Source organism: Callorhinchus milii, unplaced genomic scaffold (genome assembly GCF_018977255.1).
Source record: "Callorhinchus milii isolate IMCB2004 unplaced genomic scaffold, IMCB_Cmil_1.0 Scaffold3, whole genome shotgun sequence".
Lineage (NCBI taxonomy): Eukaryota > Metazoa > Chordata > Chondrichthyes > Chimaeriformes > Callorhinchidae > Callorhinchus > Callorhinchus milii.
The window spans coordinates 34,408,939-34,425,666 of record NW_024704744.1 but is presented as its reverse complement, the minus strand read 5'-3'; the positions used below and the strand labels follow the sequence as shown (position 1 = coordinate 34,425,666).

General features: G+C 39.7%; 1 protein-coding gene across 1 annotated transcript in view; it reads left to right on the top strand.

The window, feature by feature from the left end:
- The window catches only part of slc35f1 (solute carrier family 35 member F1), a 162,482-nt gene that overhangs the window by 125,235 nt on the left and 20,519 nt on the right, over positions 1–16,728 (top strand). Inside the window, exons 5-7 of the mRNA XM_042333671.1 lie at positions 812–968; positions 9,761–9,813; positions 14,877–15,031. Coding sequence (XP_042189605.1) covers positions 812–968; positions 9,761–9,813; positions 14,877–15,031 — 365 coding nt within the window. The remainder of the gene's footprint in view (positions 1–811; positions 969–9,760; positions 9,814–14,876; positions 15,032–16,728) is intronic.

Below are 16,728 nucleotides of genomic sequence, written 5' to 3'. Positions count from 1 at the left end.
TGAGATCAAAGACTCAATTTCATGTTGTATCTCAGTTAAAGCTAGTTGCGTATTAATGAACATGAGACTGTGGTAAAATTAGTTTCAGTGTTCATCTGTGTCCTCTGTGTGATTCTGCAGAGAGATCTGGTTGACTGCAATGGTTATTGTAATTTGGAACTCAGTATGATCTCCATTTATCTAGTGTGGACACCCACTACTCCTTCAGTATGGGATCTAGTGGTGATAATGAGCTCTTGACGTTGTTTGTATAAACAGGTGTTTAACCGCCTCAGAGACAGTTTTACCACTTATCTGCTGCTGCAGAAACAATCACTATGCTCAAAGACCCTGCAGCTTTCACACAGTGACTGGGTTCAAAGATTATCTGTACTCCTGATTGCGGAGAATGGTGTATTTGTACAGCTAAAAATAGGATACAGGCTTAACTCAACTGGTATGGTATTCTGTAAAACTAAGATACCGATGCCGCCTCCAGAATTGATATAAAGTACTTTAGTCTTTCTGTCGCTAAGCAACAATTCAAGATGGTGGCTGAACAATTTTGAAACCAGGCTTCATATCAAATTGTTGTGTGAAGTTAGGGAATGGGAGCTCAGATCCTAATCCAGCCTAACTCAAATGTTGCCATTTCCTATCAGATTTGACGTGATAATTATCAGGACTGTGAATTTATCAAGACAGATAATCTCTGGTCTCTCTTTTTTAACTGTTGAAGAAAAATTGGTTACGAGCACTCTTCAGGAAGGTTGTTTAGCGCGCGGAAATAAATCTAATTCTATCATTGATTTTTGTTTCTTTTTTTAACCAGGTGATAACAAGCTTCTTGGAGATCTGCTAGTGTTAGCAGGTGCTACACTCTATGGAATTTCCAATATCTGTGAGGAATACATTGTGAAGAACTTGAGTAGGGTGGAGTTTCTAGGAATGATTGGACTGTTTGGGTCTTTCTTCAGTGGTATACAGCTGTGAGTTTAACCTTTCAGCAATAGCTGCTTTGACTGTAATAATGATCCTAACATTTGATACAGCATCTTATTGCATCTTCAGACGTCTCAAAAAAATTCATAGAATATACTGTAAAATAAATTGACTATATATGTTGTGGGCAAATCATAGGTTCTATCTATAGATCTGCCAATCCAAGATGATCTACAATCTGCAGATCTGTGGATTCTAGACTGCCTTGTAAATCCTTTAACAAATATTTGCCTTCACTTGTATATGTTTGTTATCTTTTCAGGTATTTCACCTCTCTCTGGGGTTAGACACACTTTTTCTTTGCTTTTGTCATCCAGTGTCAACATCAAGAACCCCCTCAAGTCAAATGCTGTAACTCTTCACATTATAGATCCATCTGTGAGGCAGTCCTCAAACACAATTTTCCCTGAATTTTGCCAGTCCAAGATGATGGCCAAACAATTTTGAAACAAGGTTTTGGCCCGAAGCATGTGTGTCTTCAGATCACCTCAATCATGCACACTGGGGTCTACTGTATTCCAATTTAAAGACAGCTGTATTGAGTGCCGTTGTAAGCTATGGCTACACAGGGAATTACAGCTACTCTTAAATTTGTCATCAACAACCAATTCTTTTCATGTGGCTCTGTTCTGGATCAACTGAGGCCTAGCAATATGTTTGAACAAGAAGGCAAGGACTCAAGCTCAGAAGATGAATGTAAACGGGAGCTCAGTTGAGCAAGTAGTTATTTTATATAGCAATGAATAGATCTGGAATTTATCTAATTGTTGAATTCAGGCTTAACATCTTTAAAAGTATTTGCAGTAAACTAGCTTCAAAATTATGGTTGTGTTTAAGAATTTGCCAAATTCTTGAAGCTCTAAAATGCCATATTAGTAAAGTTAATCTGCTCAACTACTAGTAGAGTGGAATTTCTACCCAAACATTTCTTAACTGGAATCTCAGAAACACACTCCTTCAGTGTGCCAAGCATCTCTTACCAATCATCCTTCTGACATTTTATGGCATGTTAGCATCTCATTTTCTTCTGCATTATTTTGCTTTTCAACTTTGTGTCAATTTGCACTGAACTCTGGACAATTTTGTGATGTGTGTCACAGCCCATGTAGTGGAGACTGTGCCTGCATAGTGCATACTGCCCAGTTTTATGTCACAGCCAGCACAGAAGGCTTTCAGCTTGTTACTCGGGACTGGATTCCACCAGAGATATGAGAAAGGAAACAACAGTGCACTGTATTAATTCACTGTACCACCCAGGCCCTCCACTTCCCTTCCCCAAGTAGCTTTATGTTCAACAAACGTTGCCCTCCTATATAATACAGCTGAAATAAAGAGACAACAATCCTCTTTCAACAAGCTTATGTGACAGCTTTCTGAAATTCTTCAACCTATTTTAAATGAGTGCAGTATCTGTGCCCTGAGGCTACTTTGCAATTGGTCCATCAGCACAAAGCTTGCCTAATTTAATTGAAATGATTTATAAAAAAGCTAAGATACAAATAATTTATACAACTGATATAGGAGATAATGGTTTCTGAAAGTGTGTGAAAAAATGGCTGAAGCTCATGTTATCGGGCCACTCGCTGCAGGTACCAGGAGACTGGAACTCCAGTGTATTGCTGGGGTGCACTGTAGTATTGGTGGTGTCTTGAATGAGACGTTAAAGCAAGGTCCCATCTGCTTGTTCAGGGGTTGTAAAAAATCCTATTGCACAACTCAAAAAGAAAAGGAAGTTTAAAATTGATCATTTACTTCATGGCTGTTTATGGGACGTTACTGTACACAAATGGACTGCCGTATTCCTCCACCAATACACACTCACACCACTTTACAGTATATCCTGTGAAGACGATACTGGCCTAACTAAGATGTGGTATTAATAATAGTAATAATCCTTACATTTGATATAGTGCCTTTCAAGTCAAAGGGGTGTCTCAAAGCCCTTCACAGGATTTACTGTGCAATGTCCTGATTGTGTACTTTGTAGCCTAAATGATCTGTGCTAAAATGACTAGATTGAGAAAAGAACATTTTAAGCTTTTCTTCGCAGTTGAGCCGGTTGAATATCATCTGGTAAATTTTGAGAACCTGTAAGAGAAAACTGTTCAGCAGTTGAGTGACCTACAGGGACCTGCAAATTTGTAAGGAACACAACTGGATAACCAGGGGAAGAGACATATGGATAGCAATATGAAGATAACAACAACAACAAAAATTAATTTGTATAGCGTCTTTCACATCAGGAGGACATACCAAGGCACTGGACAGACAGAGTTTCGTACCCAAACTGAGGGTTGGAATTGGGGAGGTTGGAGGGCAGGGGGGGAAGCAAGGTGATCGAAAGCACAGTCAAAGAAGAGGGTCTTTAAATGGGTCTTGGAGGAGGCAAGGGAGGGGCGAGGCAGAGGGACTGCGGGATGGATTTCTAGAGGGTGGAGGCAGAGTGGCAGAAGGCCCGTCCACTAATAGTGGGGCGAGTGAGGTGGGGGACGTGAAGCAGGCCGGAGCCCGCTGAGCCGAAGGAGCAAGCAAGTTGGTAGGGGGTTAGGTGGTCGCAGAGATAGGGGGGAGCAAGGCCATGGAGAGCTTTGAAGGTGAGGACCAGGATCTTGAACTGTAACATCTGTGTGATAGGAAGCCAGTGGAGTCAGGCTAGGATAAGGATGATAGGGTCAGAGTTCCGGATGATGTGCAGCCTATGGAAAGAGGAGTTGGAGAGGCCGACAAGCAATGAGTTTACATAGTCAAGCCTTGATGTAATGAAGGCGTGTATGAGGGATTTGCGGCGGCCTGCGCTGTGAGACAGTGGCGGAACCAGGCAATGTTGCGGAGGTGGGGGAAGGCAGAGCGGGTCATGGCACAGATGTGGGGTAAAAAGGATAGTTGAGGGTCAAACAAGAACCCAAGTTTCCAGACTGGCTTAGTGAGGTGGAGTGTGCAACCATGGATAGTGATGCTGTCAGCGCCTGAGGTGTGAAGGCGCTGATGGGAGCCAATCAGGAGAGCCTCGGTCTTGTTGACGTTCAACTGAAGAAAGTTAGCTCTCATCCAGGACTTGATGTCTGACAGACATTCTGTCAGGACAGCAGTGGTCCTGGAGTCAAGAGTGGAGGCAAAGAGGTATAGTTGGGTGTCATCCTCATACATGTGGAACTTAATCCCATGCCTGTGGATGATGTCACCAAGAGGGAGCATATAGATATGGAAGAAAAGGAGGCCAAGAACAGAGCCCATGAGATGGTGCGGGGGCTGGAGGAGAAACCATTTGTGGAGATGGTGGAGGCGGTGCAAGAGGTATGATCTGAACCAGTCAAGGACAAAGCCATGAAGGTTGAGGTTAGAGGAGAGGCGGTGGATGAGGATAGAGTGGTCAACGGTGTCGAAGGCAGCAGAGAAATAAAGGAGGACAAGGGTGGCAGAGGGAACCCTGGTTGCAGATGGACAGATAATTGGCTTACCAGAGGAAATGGAATAGCCCCTTGGGAATTGATAGCTAAGTTTTTGCACATCTATTTAGAGACCTATGGAGATTTTAGAGTTTGAAAAATTGCATCATGCTCCAGTGTTGACACCAGAGCCAATGTTTGAGCGTGCATGTACTGTCTTTGTTAAAAAGTGTTTTTAATTCTTAGATGTTCATTCCATGTGCTCCAGATGGAAATGCGTCTTTAGAGCTTACAATTTTGTCACTGCTATCTGGAAAAGCTACCCCGATAATAATAATAATCCTTGCATTCGTTACAGCATCTAATCACGTCTTTGAGATGTCTCAAAGTGCTTCACAGAATATATTGTAAATTGACTATATTTTGTAGGCGAAACGCGGCAGCCAATTGTGCATAGCAGTGTCCCACAAACAGTCATGGATTGGGGCAAAAAAATATTTTTGGTAACTCTTAAACTACCTGAGGACGATTGGAATACTTAAATTTTTTATCAAAAAAAAGTCTCTCCTAAACTACTAATTCTGAAAATATTAATTCCTGTCCATAAAGCCAGGCTATGGCACTGTAGACTATAAACATAGGCTATGTTTAGTGAACACCACAAATGTTGTCCCTATATTGCTAAACAAACTGTTACAGTTTTTGCATTCTCAGCTGTAAGTTGTGCTTATATATCAACATTAGAGACACAATACATATTATTTCTTATCTAGGGGATGCCATGGATGTTTTAGAGTTGCATGGCTAATTAATGGACCGTGGAAATTAAAGTACCAGTATAAGCTGAAGAGAAAATTTTTATTTGGAAACAATATTTATTTATAACAATATTTATCTGTTCTCACCAGGTTCCCAAAGCCATATATTTTGAATGTGGAAGTGCTCTCAGAAATCATTAGTAGGTCTTATGAGGAAAATTGAAGTAAGAAATTTAATATGTGGAATTAGGAAATCAAATGAAAAAATGGTTACTAAGCATGGAGAAATAACAATTGAATTCAAAAGGTTTAATTCAAGTCATTAAAATGTACTCTACAAAGCAAATGCTAAATGTGCTTTTTTTTAGGAAACAAGATTTCACTCTACTATTAGAGGAATAGAGAGAGTTACCTGACTATCGCTTGAAGATGAAAGAAATCCTTAAAGCAATCCAATTATTCCTTTATACCAAGTCCGTGGAACAGATTAGTGCTTGAGCCATGAAAAGGTTGCAGTATTGATTGCCCCAGTTATAAACACAGAGACTAGCGTGGCCTTTTGACTCACTGTAATAATTATTCTTTTTAAGGAAGGGAAGGACCCAACCAGGGAATAATTTACGTATTTGTCTCTATGATACACAGTGAGTGAGCACTGGAAATGGCTGCACTGTCGGACACAGAAAAGCCTTTTGAACGTTGCAACATTTTTAACTCTCCTCAACATTCATCAATTCCCATGACCTGACCAATAATCCCCCTTATCCACGTTCATCAAAAATGTTCATTTATTTCAATGTTGTTTAAAGGATATTGCTGGAGCAGATTAACATCTGCATTTACCAATGTAACAATAATTCAAAGAAATTCAATGTGTGAAGCGTTTTGAGATACAGTATCTTGATACGATAATTAATAATACTTTATATCAAATGTCAGCATTATTCATTTTATTATAGATTCTGGGTGGTGATTGGGAGGATTCATTCAGCCTTATTATATCAGAATGAGGTAAATTCAACAGAGTTGGCACTTGTGTATGTTGGGGCTGAAGGGATCGCCTTCTGCCTCACAGTGTATAAAATGAATCGGGATGATATTCTGTGAATGCTTTTTAATGCAGGTAGTGTCTTCGGGGGTGCTCTTACTGGTTGTGGCAGTATGTTTTAGGCATAGTTATTACATTATTAAGTGACCTGGAAAAAGTCAAATATAATACCTTTGTTAAGATTGCATAGCCCAGGTGATTGGGAAAAAATTGCCTTCGAAGAAATGGCTTTTAGGGGAATGGACTCTTTTGGAGGTGATTTCAATTGTAAATCAAAGTTCAGAGTCCTTTTGTTACTGAAATAGAAGGTGACTTGCACCAATGATATTCCAGCACGTTACACTCTGGGGAAACATTAGAGACAATACAATTAATGCATTTCCCAGACAAAAATTACTTCTGGGGATCTTTATCACCTATAGTAGCTAAAAATGCATTTTCAAAAGATGGAAAAAAAGAAATTATTTTAGGAATAAGGAGAGCTGGTAGGATATTTTTTTTTGCATCAGCAAATTTACAGAATTTTCTTAGAATTGAATCTTGTGTAATAAATGCAGTAACTTTTTTAAAAGGAGAAAATAGCCTCTTCCACCAATGATTAGTCAAGCTAGGGCTCTCAGGTTTGAGAGAACACACATCAGAGGGGACCTCACAAAGATGGATAAAATGTAAAATGGCATTGAAAAAGTAACCCCAGATCAATACTATTGGATATAACAAAACAGTAGCAAAAGAAGATATTGGTTTAGTCATAAACGGCAATTTCAGGTCAAATACTGGGAAGTTTTTCTTTACTCAAAGGGTAATTAATGGAACAGAAAAAGAGTTCAAGGCAATGCAACTTGAGGCAGTGATGGTGGAAGGTTGGGGGTTCTGGAAGGATGAGATTGGATGGGCTCCAAACCAATTCTGTGATCTTGTCATAAGATTAATGCCCTGTGTATCCTTAAAGAGGTGTCAGGCATTCCTATTATGGATTTTATCATACTATTATTGATGCCATCAAAAGATAATGCATTTCATATAAGTTAGAAATAGTGCAAAGCGCTTGATACATTTAATGGTGTTTGGGGAAGAGAGAGGCTTTCTTTCCTTGGAATACTCCAGGACAATCTGAGAAAGTTTTGTTAATAACCAGCTCTAGTGATGGTATTTTTGTCACACTCAACAGAATGAAATGCTGCCCGCTCTCGTCATTTCACAATTCTGCTACAAGTATTGCTGATTGAGTGAAACATATAGGTTAATGCTATCCGGGAGACATATTGCCTGTTTATATCTAAATTTAGATTTCTACCAGTGAAGGGTAGTTGAAAAAGCAGTCAGTCCTATTAATTAGCACCATCTACTTCATGCTGCAAGCTGTTACTTCACTGCACAAACCCAAACATAAGTGCTTCTGAATTCAAAAGAACTGATTATTAAAAAGACCACAACATAAATCATATCCAACTCCCCTGAAGTGAAATAAATTCATGCAGAAAAAAAGCTATACAACAGAATTAAGTATTTTTAGATTAATACATTATACATAAATACACACAATAAAATACATGTTTCAATTTGTATATAACTAAATAAGTCTATTTAAACTCTATGAATTGCAAAGCATCAGGATAGGTGTATAACATGTATAGATGGCATTGATTAAATTATAAGGAGGATAGAACACAGTGTGAATGTCTTACAAGACAGCAACTCAGTGAGTGGCTAAAAGTCAGGAAATGGAAGTCAGAGCTGTCTAATAAGATTATTTTCTCAGAGGTGCCACTTCTGTTACTGTATGTGGATGGAGAAAAGTACTTCGGAAATTGTTTCATTATACTGGGATCTAACTGTTACTTTTTGCTAATTCTTAGGAATTTTAGATTGATGGAACCTGTTTATAATAATAATCTTTGCATTTGATATAGCATCTTATCACGTCTTCAAGAATCACTTCACAGAATATACTGTAAAGCGAATTGACTGTGTATGTTCCGGGCGAAACGTGGCAGCCAACAGTAGTGGATTGAGTGACCACTTTTTTTTATTATTTTTGTTTGGAGGGATTATTATCCCTAGAAAAGCAATCCACCAATCGACTAGCAACTGGATTCTTATTTACTGCTAGGTAAACAGAGGCGTGTGGAGAAAGAAAAGTTGCCTAACCTTTCACACTGCCCAGGAATCGAACTCAGGTCCTCTCGCTTGCAAGGCGAGCGCTCTAACCAAAGAGCTACAGAACTTATAATGGATTTGAGTGGATGGGGTGCAATCTATCATCAGGTTTTGTGCAGTATGTGAATATAAAAATAATAATAATAATCATTGCATTTCATATAGCACCTTATTACCCGAACCTCAAAGCACAGGAATTACTGTAAAGTATAGTGACTGTATATTTTGTAGCTGTACACAGCAGCCGATTTGCACACAGCAGTGTCCCACACTTAGCCATTAAGTGAATGATTATTTTTTTCTTTGGAACTGGGAGAAGGTCTGTCCTCTTTCAAATACTGTAGTGACGTGAGTTCTTTAACATCTGAGCAGGCAGGTGGGACCTAGGTTTACTGTTTCATCTGAATGACAAGCTGAATGATATTTTAAGATTCCACACTTTCGTATGTTTTTAAATTACATGGCTATTTTGCCTCTTCATAGCACAAATGAAACTTTTTCACGTAAACTTTTAATAATAAATAAATAAAATTTGGCGATTGAGCATTTGAAATCCAAAGTTGAAATGTAATTGTGGGAGAAGAGATGACATGCATTACAAGTGTGAAAGTCAAGAGTCTTGGAAACATATCTGAACCTCAAAATTAAGTTGCAGCTTTCATCCTACTTTTCACTATTTTGCATAGTGTATTCCATACACGTTCATTTCATGCTAAAGGTTCTGTTCCTTATTGTCATATTTAAGACCCAGTCTTAAATACTAAACAATTTGAACAGAAAAATAGTAGTACCTATTCTGTTATAATTATTGACATAGATTATGAGTAAATTTCTAATTATGTGTCAGTGACATTAAAGTGTATGATAATTTGAATTTTATGTGTTGCCCCAATTAACCTGAATTCTAAAGAAATTCCACTACAGAGGCCTCGGGTCGCAGATGAGACCTTCATGTATTTGTTAAATGATAGTCAACATACAGCCAAGTGCAGACTCCGGATTATCTCAAGTGTTTAATTGTTCACAAATGCTAACACTAGATTATTCCCTATGATTAAATATTCACAAGGGTTAAGATATTGAATTGAAGGATTCCCCATACTTAAATACTCCCAAACGGCCAGTCCACACTTCAATTTACATGCTTAAATATTCATAAAGTTCGATATATTGAATTGCTCCCATATGTTTAGTTACTAGCAATTGTGGTCAGACTTGAAGTACTGCCACATGTTTAGTTACTCACAAGTGCTAACAATGAATAAAACATAAACATGCAATTGTCTTAGTAGGGTTGGACAAACATGTTGAAGTTTTGTCATCATTTAGTATTTTTCTAGTGGCAATTTGCAATAATAATTCTAACCTCTTTACAACTGTGTGAAGTGCAAAGTTGTTGAATAATTTAATCTTTATTTTTATTGCAGGGCTATAATGGAACATAAGGAACTGTTAAAAGTACCATGGGATTGGCAAATAGGTGAGAATCTGTTTCACATATTCTTATTCATTACTTTTGTATTGGTAGAGAATCTTCATTCCTATATATTGCTTCTTATTGTATGTACAAAATTGAAATGACTTACTGAATGTTACACATTTAATGAATACATTTGAATGTGGATCTGCCAGAGGCTGTTTAGGTCAGATGAACGTAGATTATTTATAATCCAATCTGAAAGGCAATGCAATCCAATTTCAAATGTTTCTATTAAGAGATGCAGGGTTTCATTACTATAGTTTACAACAACAACAACAACAAGATTGCATTTATATAGAGCGCCTTTCACGTCAGGAGAATGTCCCAAGGTGCTGAACAGTTGGGTCAGGACCCGAGCAGGGGGGAAATGGTCAGGGTGAGGGGAGGGAAGGGAGGGAGCGAGGAGGGGGTAGAGAGTCGAGAGGGGAGCTGAAGGCACGGTTGAAGAGAAAGGTCTTGAGACCGGCCTTGAAGGAGGAAAGGGAGGAGGCGGCGAAGGCACTGGGGAATGGAGTTCCAGAGCCTAGGGGCTGAGAGGCTGAAGGCCCGGCCACCGATGGTAGGGTGGTTAGGGCGGGGGATGTGGAGCAGACCAGAGCCAGAGAAACGGAGGGTACGGGCAGGTAAGTAGGGGGATAGTAGGTCGGAGAGGTAGGAGGGAGCAAGGCCGTGAATGGCCTTGTAGGTGAGGATGAGGATCTTGAATTCGATCCTCTGGGGGATGGGGAGCCCGGTAGAGGCGAGTGAGGGTGGGAGTGATGTGGTCCCGAAGCCTGGTGCGGGACAGTACATGAGCTGCAGAGTTCTGAATGACCTGCAGCTTGTGGAGGGAGATGCCGGGAAGGCCGGCGAGGAGAGAGTTCCCATAGTCCAGCCTTGAGGTGATAAAGGCGTGGACCAGAGTTTCAGCAGCGTGAGGGGTGAGGTAGTGCCGTAGTCTGGTGATGTTCCGGAGGTGGTGGAAGGCGGTGCCAGTTTATTACATAGATTGGAAAATTCTGGTCTGCTCCTCAAATTGTAAAAGAGTTGACAGTTGTCATTTGTTAATGCCAGTCTCATTCATGTTAGGCAATCTGAAGAAAATGTTCTATGAAGTTTTTTTCCTCTCAAAATAATAATAATTATAATAATCCTTGCATTTGATATAGAGCCTTATCACATAATTGCACATCTCAAAGCACTTCACAACTGCTCAATAATGGTTAAATATTTTATGAGTGAACAGCTATATTAATTTCTGGTGCTTAAAACTGGAAAGCTTGTTCAGTAGTCTGTGCATGGCAGACTACTGTGATTTTCAAACATATAAGGGATCTGTCACACACTAATCGCTAGCACTAGCAAGTCTTTAACATGGGATTTCTTCTTTCAAAACCTTACCAAAAGGATAGAGAGTGTGAAGATGGGGATCAATCTTTCCCAAGGTTGAGCAGCTGTAGAATAGGCACTCGAGCGAGGTAGCAGAAGACTACCTGCGATCATGAAACACGATCCAGTGCCTTCAATGAAGGAAATTATCAAATTGGAAGAATCTTTTATGTTTTTTAATCTTTTGGTGTTATCCTACCTTCATCCCTAAAATCTTTATGCAACATCTTTACAATGGGAAATTACATAAAGACATAATGACAATATTGTTATTTTTATTGGTCAGGATGTAATGAATCCCTTTTGTTCTCAATCTGTTTCTGTGCCTCAATCTCATGGATGAGCCCTTTTCCCTGCCTGTTCCTACCTTTTTCTTTTTCTTCCTGTCTATCTGTTTTTTTTTGTTTCCCTGGTTCTTCCTTTTTTCGTCTGCTGTTGCTTTTTTTGCTTCTTCTGGTTTTTTTTGCTGCTTCTGACCCCAGGAGCTAAGAATGCTACCAACTGAGCCAGGCTAACATCCTACACATCAGCTACCAGTGCAATACAACATGAGTTGCTTTACATTTGTTTCACTTTATTGCTGAAGTGCCCAAAGTATTCCAGCAGCAGCAGTTCTGGTGCGCAGTCACTTTGTCATCATGAAGGAATATCTCTGTGAAGATGTAACGAGGCATTCATGATATGAAGAGCAACGATTCTCTTTGAAACAGTACAGTGCTGAGCTGATGTACTGCAGTGTGAATGCTGGCCAGTTGACAAGATTTGCCATTCAAAGTGGCCATAATGTTACTGAAATCGGAATTCCTGGATAATTGCTCAAGATACTCTCTTTTATTTTACTCTCTTCTATCTTTTGTGGTAGTTTTCAGTTATCAATGGTGGTATACGCAAATTAGATTGAAACACATGTTTTGTGAAACATGCAAAGTGTAGTGAGCTGTAACAAGCATTATTACCTTATTAGCTTCACTTAGCACTGTGCTGATGCATTGCTAGCGATCTTGACAAGAGGAGAATGTCATAAAATGGAGAAGAATAGTATAGTAGAGACAATTTCACATTCACTTCATATTCTGATGATTTTCACGTAATAATCACATTTGTTGAATAAACTTATGGCTGGTGCTATGCAGTGCACGTCTGTTTAATGAGATCTGTCAGATTGCCACATTGTCACGGAGACATGGAAACGGTTACTGAGCGACCATCTTATACAACAGCTGTTTTGATCAATTCTTCCAGACACATTGACAATATTTCACTTTAGTGTGACATGGAATTTATCACCCAATAACAGCAGAACAAGCACAAATTCAGTCTCCCTGTCTGAAGTTGAAACATGGCACTGTTGTGTGTGAAGCGTCAATGCTCTGTATGATGAAGTAGCAAGGCACAAATTGTGCCTGCAGTTGCACACGCAACTTGTCTCCGGTCCTGGCCATACTCTCAGGAAGAGGTGTCAAGCTGAAACCAAACAATTACCCCCCACAGGGGGCGAAGGAGGGATAAAAATCTCTTTCAGACTTTGGATGTAGAGCAGTACTGGATTGGCAGAGAGTGGCAGCAGACTGCCTCTCATGGCAGGAGGTTGATACAAGGCCAGAGAGACTAATGGATAGGGGCAAAAGATACTAGGTTGAATATTGCCAGGAAGTTTAAAAGTTTCTGCATAGATATGGCATAAGAAATAGTACATAAAAGACGAGAACTAAAAGCAACTCGTACTTACATTGCACCTTTCACGTGGTTAAACGACTCATTGCACTTTACAGAATTGGAATGAGAGCCTGAGCAGAGTGAAAGATTAGGGGGGTGGGGGGACGGGCAGAGATTGATACCATACATGCAGTCAAAGAAGTAGGTTTTTAGAAAAGATTTGAAAGTGGAAAGGAGGGAAGGGATTTAGGAAGAGCTCCATAAAAAAGGGGGAAAGCTGACTGAAGGCTTGTCCAGCAATGGTGGGCCAGAGAAGGCAGGAGACGTGTGGAAGTTCAGAGATGGCTGAGTGAAGGGAGTGAGTGAGGAAGTAGGACTGCAAGTGATCGCAATAGACATAGAGTGGGACAAGAGTGATATTTCAAAGTTAGAACAAGTATCTTAAAGTCAATCCAGTGGAGGACAGCAATGGGGTGGGGGATGGAAAATTGTAGCTGCTGAAAAGCTGAAACATAGACAGAAATCTTCGAAATCCACATTAAATCATTCAGCTTTCTGGAAGGGAAAGAAGCAATGCTATTTTGGGCTTAGCTGAAATGTCAAACTCTTACTCTGTTTCATGTGCTGATTGACCTGCTGTGGGTTGCGTGCATTCCCTGGGTTTGTTTTAATGCACAGCAAAGTGTTAGCAGACCTGAGCACTTCTGTTTTCAGCATCATTCCCACTGCACTCTATACCCAAAGGAGAATTGTTTAACACACTGTGTTTTTTTTAAAAAAAGGAATTGTTATTTGAGGGCACAATTTAGCTGATATGTGTCTAAGGGAAGGAGAAGCTCTTACATTTTCAGCCGAAGTTGGTGCTCACATCTTCAGTTCAAAGATTGACTATGCGCAGAGCTGCCTTAACAAGAACTGAGTGATCCAATTCAATGTTCATTGCCTTATACACTGTGGAGATCCAGTGCAGTAGGATCTTTGGATCAGGTTAACACATATGGAAGCTAAAATGTTTTCTATTTTTGAAGAAAAAATGAAATAAAGCACATTTTATGATTTTATTGCTTTGTTCTTTGTTCCAACTTCTTCAGTCTTCTCGGCCTCTCTCTCTCAAAACTCACTGAACTGGTTCACAACCTTGGTGTTCGATCTTCACTTCTCTTTGCTCTCTCACATCCAGTCCCTGACCATGACAGCTTTTCTGCACGTTCACCGCTTCATCCACCTCCAAATCTCTCTTGATAAGTTTCTCTACATGAAGATATTGTTTAAATTTATTGATGACTGGTGACCATCATAATGGAAATGTCAAAGGGCAGTAAATGTATTGACTGAGGCTAAATAACTCTCTATGCATCCTGCATTATATATTGGTTCAAGTTCCATTATGTTTTTACATGTACACTTACATGGTTCACATTATTCTGCCATCACAACACCACACTGTCTTTGTGCAAAGAAATGGATAGATGCACAATGTGCATTTCTTTGGTGGTTGAGCCATCTAATAAAAAAATCATTGACAGAGGTTGCGTTGGTGCTTATAATATTCAAGACAAAAATAATAGTTGCAATAAAGCTGAAAATATTCAGCAATATGTTCCGAAATTATAATTCTATAGCATGTTCTATCATGTTTTGTCATTCTGAGTAATAAAATCATGAAATTAACTGAATGAGCGTGCTTACTCAAGCAATGATTTGGGGTGGTATTTTGGGGGGAGTACGATTCCTCCATTTCTAATAACTGGAGCATTTCCAAAAACAAAATTATGCAATTTTATTAAAAATGAAACAAGCTAATCAGATTGCATAATATGTATTCAAACCTTAAATTCCTTTTATGCAGAGTTGTACCAGATAGCTCTGGGTTGCAATCATTCAACTTAGTAAACTGTTCATTAATTGGTCTACCGGACACCCTGGCGATTGAGTCAATGAAACATTACAGTTTTAGCTACCTTCCATGAGTGTTGAGCTGCATAAATTATGTCTCCTTTTCTTTTCAATAGGGCTAATGACTTTTCTGTTCTCTCTAGGGCTGCTGTATGTTGGCTTCAGCGCCTGTATGTTTGGTCTATACAGCTTCATGCCTGTGGTCATTAAGCGAACCAGTGCCACAGCTGTCAACCTCTCCCTATTAACTGCAGACATTTACAGTCTCTTTTGTGGATTGTTCCTTTTCCACTACAAGGTATGTTAATTACACATTGCATATCACAGGGTCATATCATTTAGGGACTTCTAATAGGAGTCTCCCTGAAGATTTATTGAGAAGAGGACTCCAAAATAATGAGCTCCATAGTTTAATAGTTTTTCTAGATATGCATGTTTATTTATACGTGAGCATTATTTTGATATTATAGGTATTGGTTTCTGTGGCCCCCAAACATGACTTGATTCCATGTTGCAATAATAATAATAATCTTTGATTTTCATATGGCACCTTTCACAGAATAATAATAATAATAATAATCCTTGCATTTGATATAGCGCTTTTCACGTCTTCTAGACGTCCCAAAGCTCTTCACAGAATATACTGCAAAGTGAATTGACTGCATATTTGTGGACGAACGCGGCAGCCAATTGCGCACAGCAATGTCCCACAAACAGTCGTAGATTGAAAATGACCAATTTATTATTGTTTTTTTTTTTTGGAGGGATTATCATTAGGCGTGTGGAGTAAGGAGACTTGCCCAAGGTTTCGCCCTGCCTGGAATTGAACTTAGCTCTGTCTCTCACTTGCAAAGCGAGTGCTCTAACCACTGAGCTACAGGACTCCACATCAGGAGGATGTCTCAAGGCACTTCATAGACTTTACTGTAAAATGTAGTGACCGTGTATTTTGTAAGCGAATCCAACAGCTAATTAGTACACAACAATGTCCAACAAGTAGACATGAAGTAAATAATTAATTTTAGCTGAGTGATTGTTGGCCAACACATGGGGAGAAGCTCCCTTCACTTTTTTCAAATAGTGGCATGGGATCGTTAATGTCCACCTGAACAGTCAGATGGCAGAAGCAGACTCCAATTCTTAGTTATTCCTAGTCAGAATCACAAAGCTTTTACTCGACTCCTTTTATTTGAAAAATAATCCATGGGTATCTGGTGTGTCAATGCCCCATGGAAGGGTAGGACCTGGCTGTACCATGTGAGAGAGGACAGAGCACAAGTCACCTGGACTGGTTAAATGTGTAGTCCTAGAACGCCATTGGGTGAGGCCTGAGAGTCCATTCTTATGCAGTCTCCTAGTGTCGTGTGAAGAGATTTAGAAATCAGACTTATGGATCTTCTTGTTTGCTTGTATTACTTGGATTCTTATGAAACATATCATGCAGTAACATGAATTTATAAACTCTCCCTGGCTCTCTACACATTTTGGTGGTCTCGGCTTCAGTTTTGAGAGAGGACGATTCAGAAGGGGCCTCATAGAGATGTATAAAATGTTAAATGTGAATGAAAAAGTAAACCAAGACAGGAGAGCATAGGTTTAGAGTTGTAAAGGGCAATTTCAGAACGGATACCAGCAAGTCTCTTTTTTTACTCAGAGGGTAATCAACAAGTGAAACAGATTAGCCAGGAAGAGTGGTTGAGGCCAGGACACTGGTATTTAAAAGGCAGTTTGATGCTGTGATGGGGGACAGAAGAGGACATGTTCTTAGTAAGATGAACATTCCACTTACTAAGCCAGTCTGGAACCTTGGCATCTTGTTTGACCCTCAACTATCCTTACCACCCCACATCTGTGCCATGACCCGCTTCACCTTTCCCCACCTCTGTAACACCAATGGCTCTGCCAATGTCACACAGCAGGCTGCCGAAACTGTCATACCATTCAGGCTCAAATACGCAAAATCCCTGCTTGTCGGCCTTCCCAACTCCTCCCTTT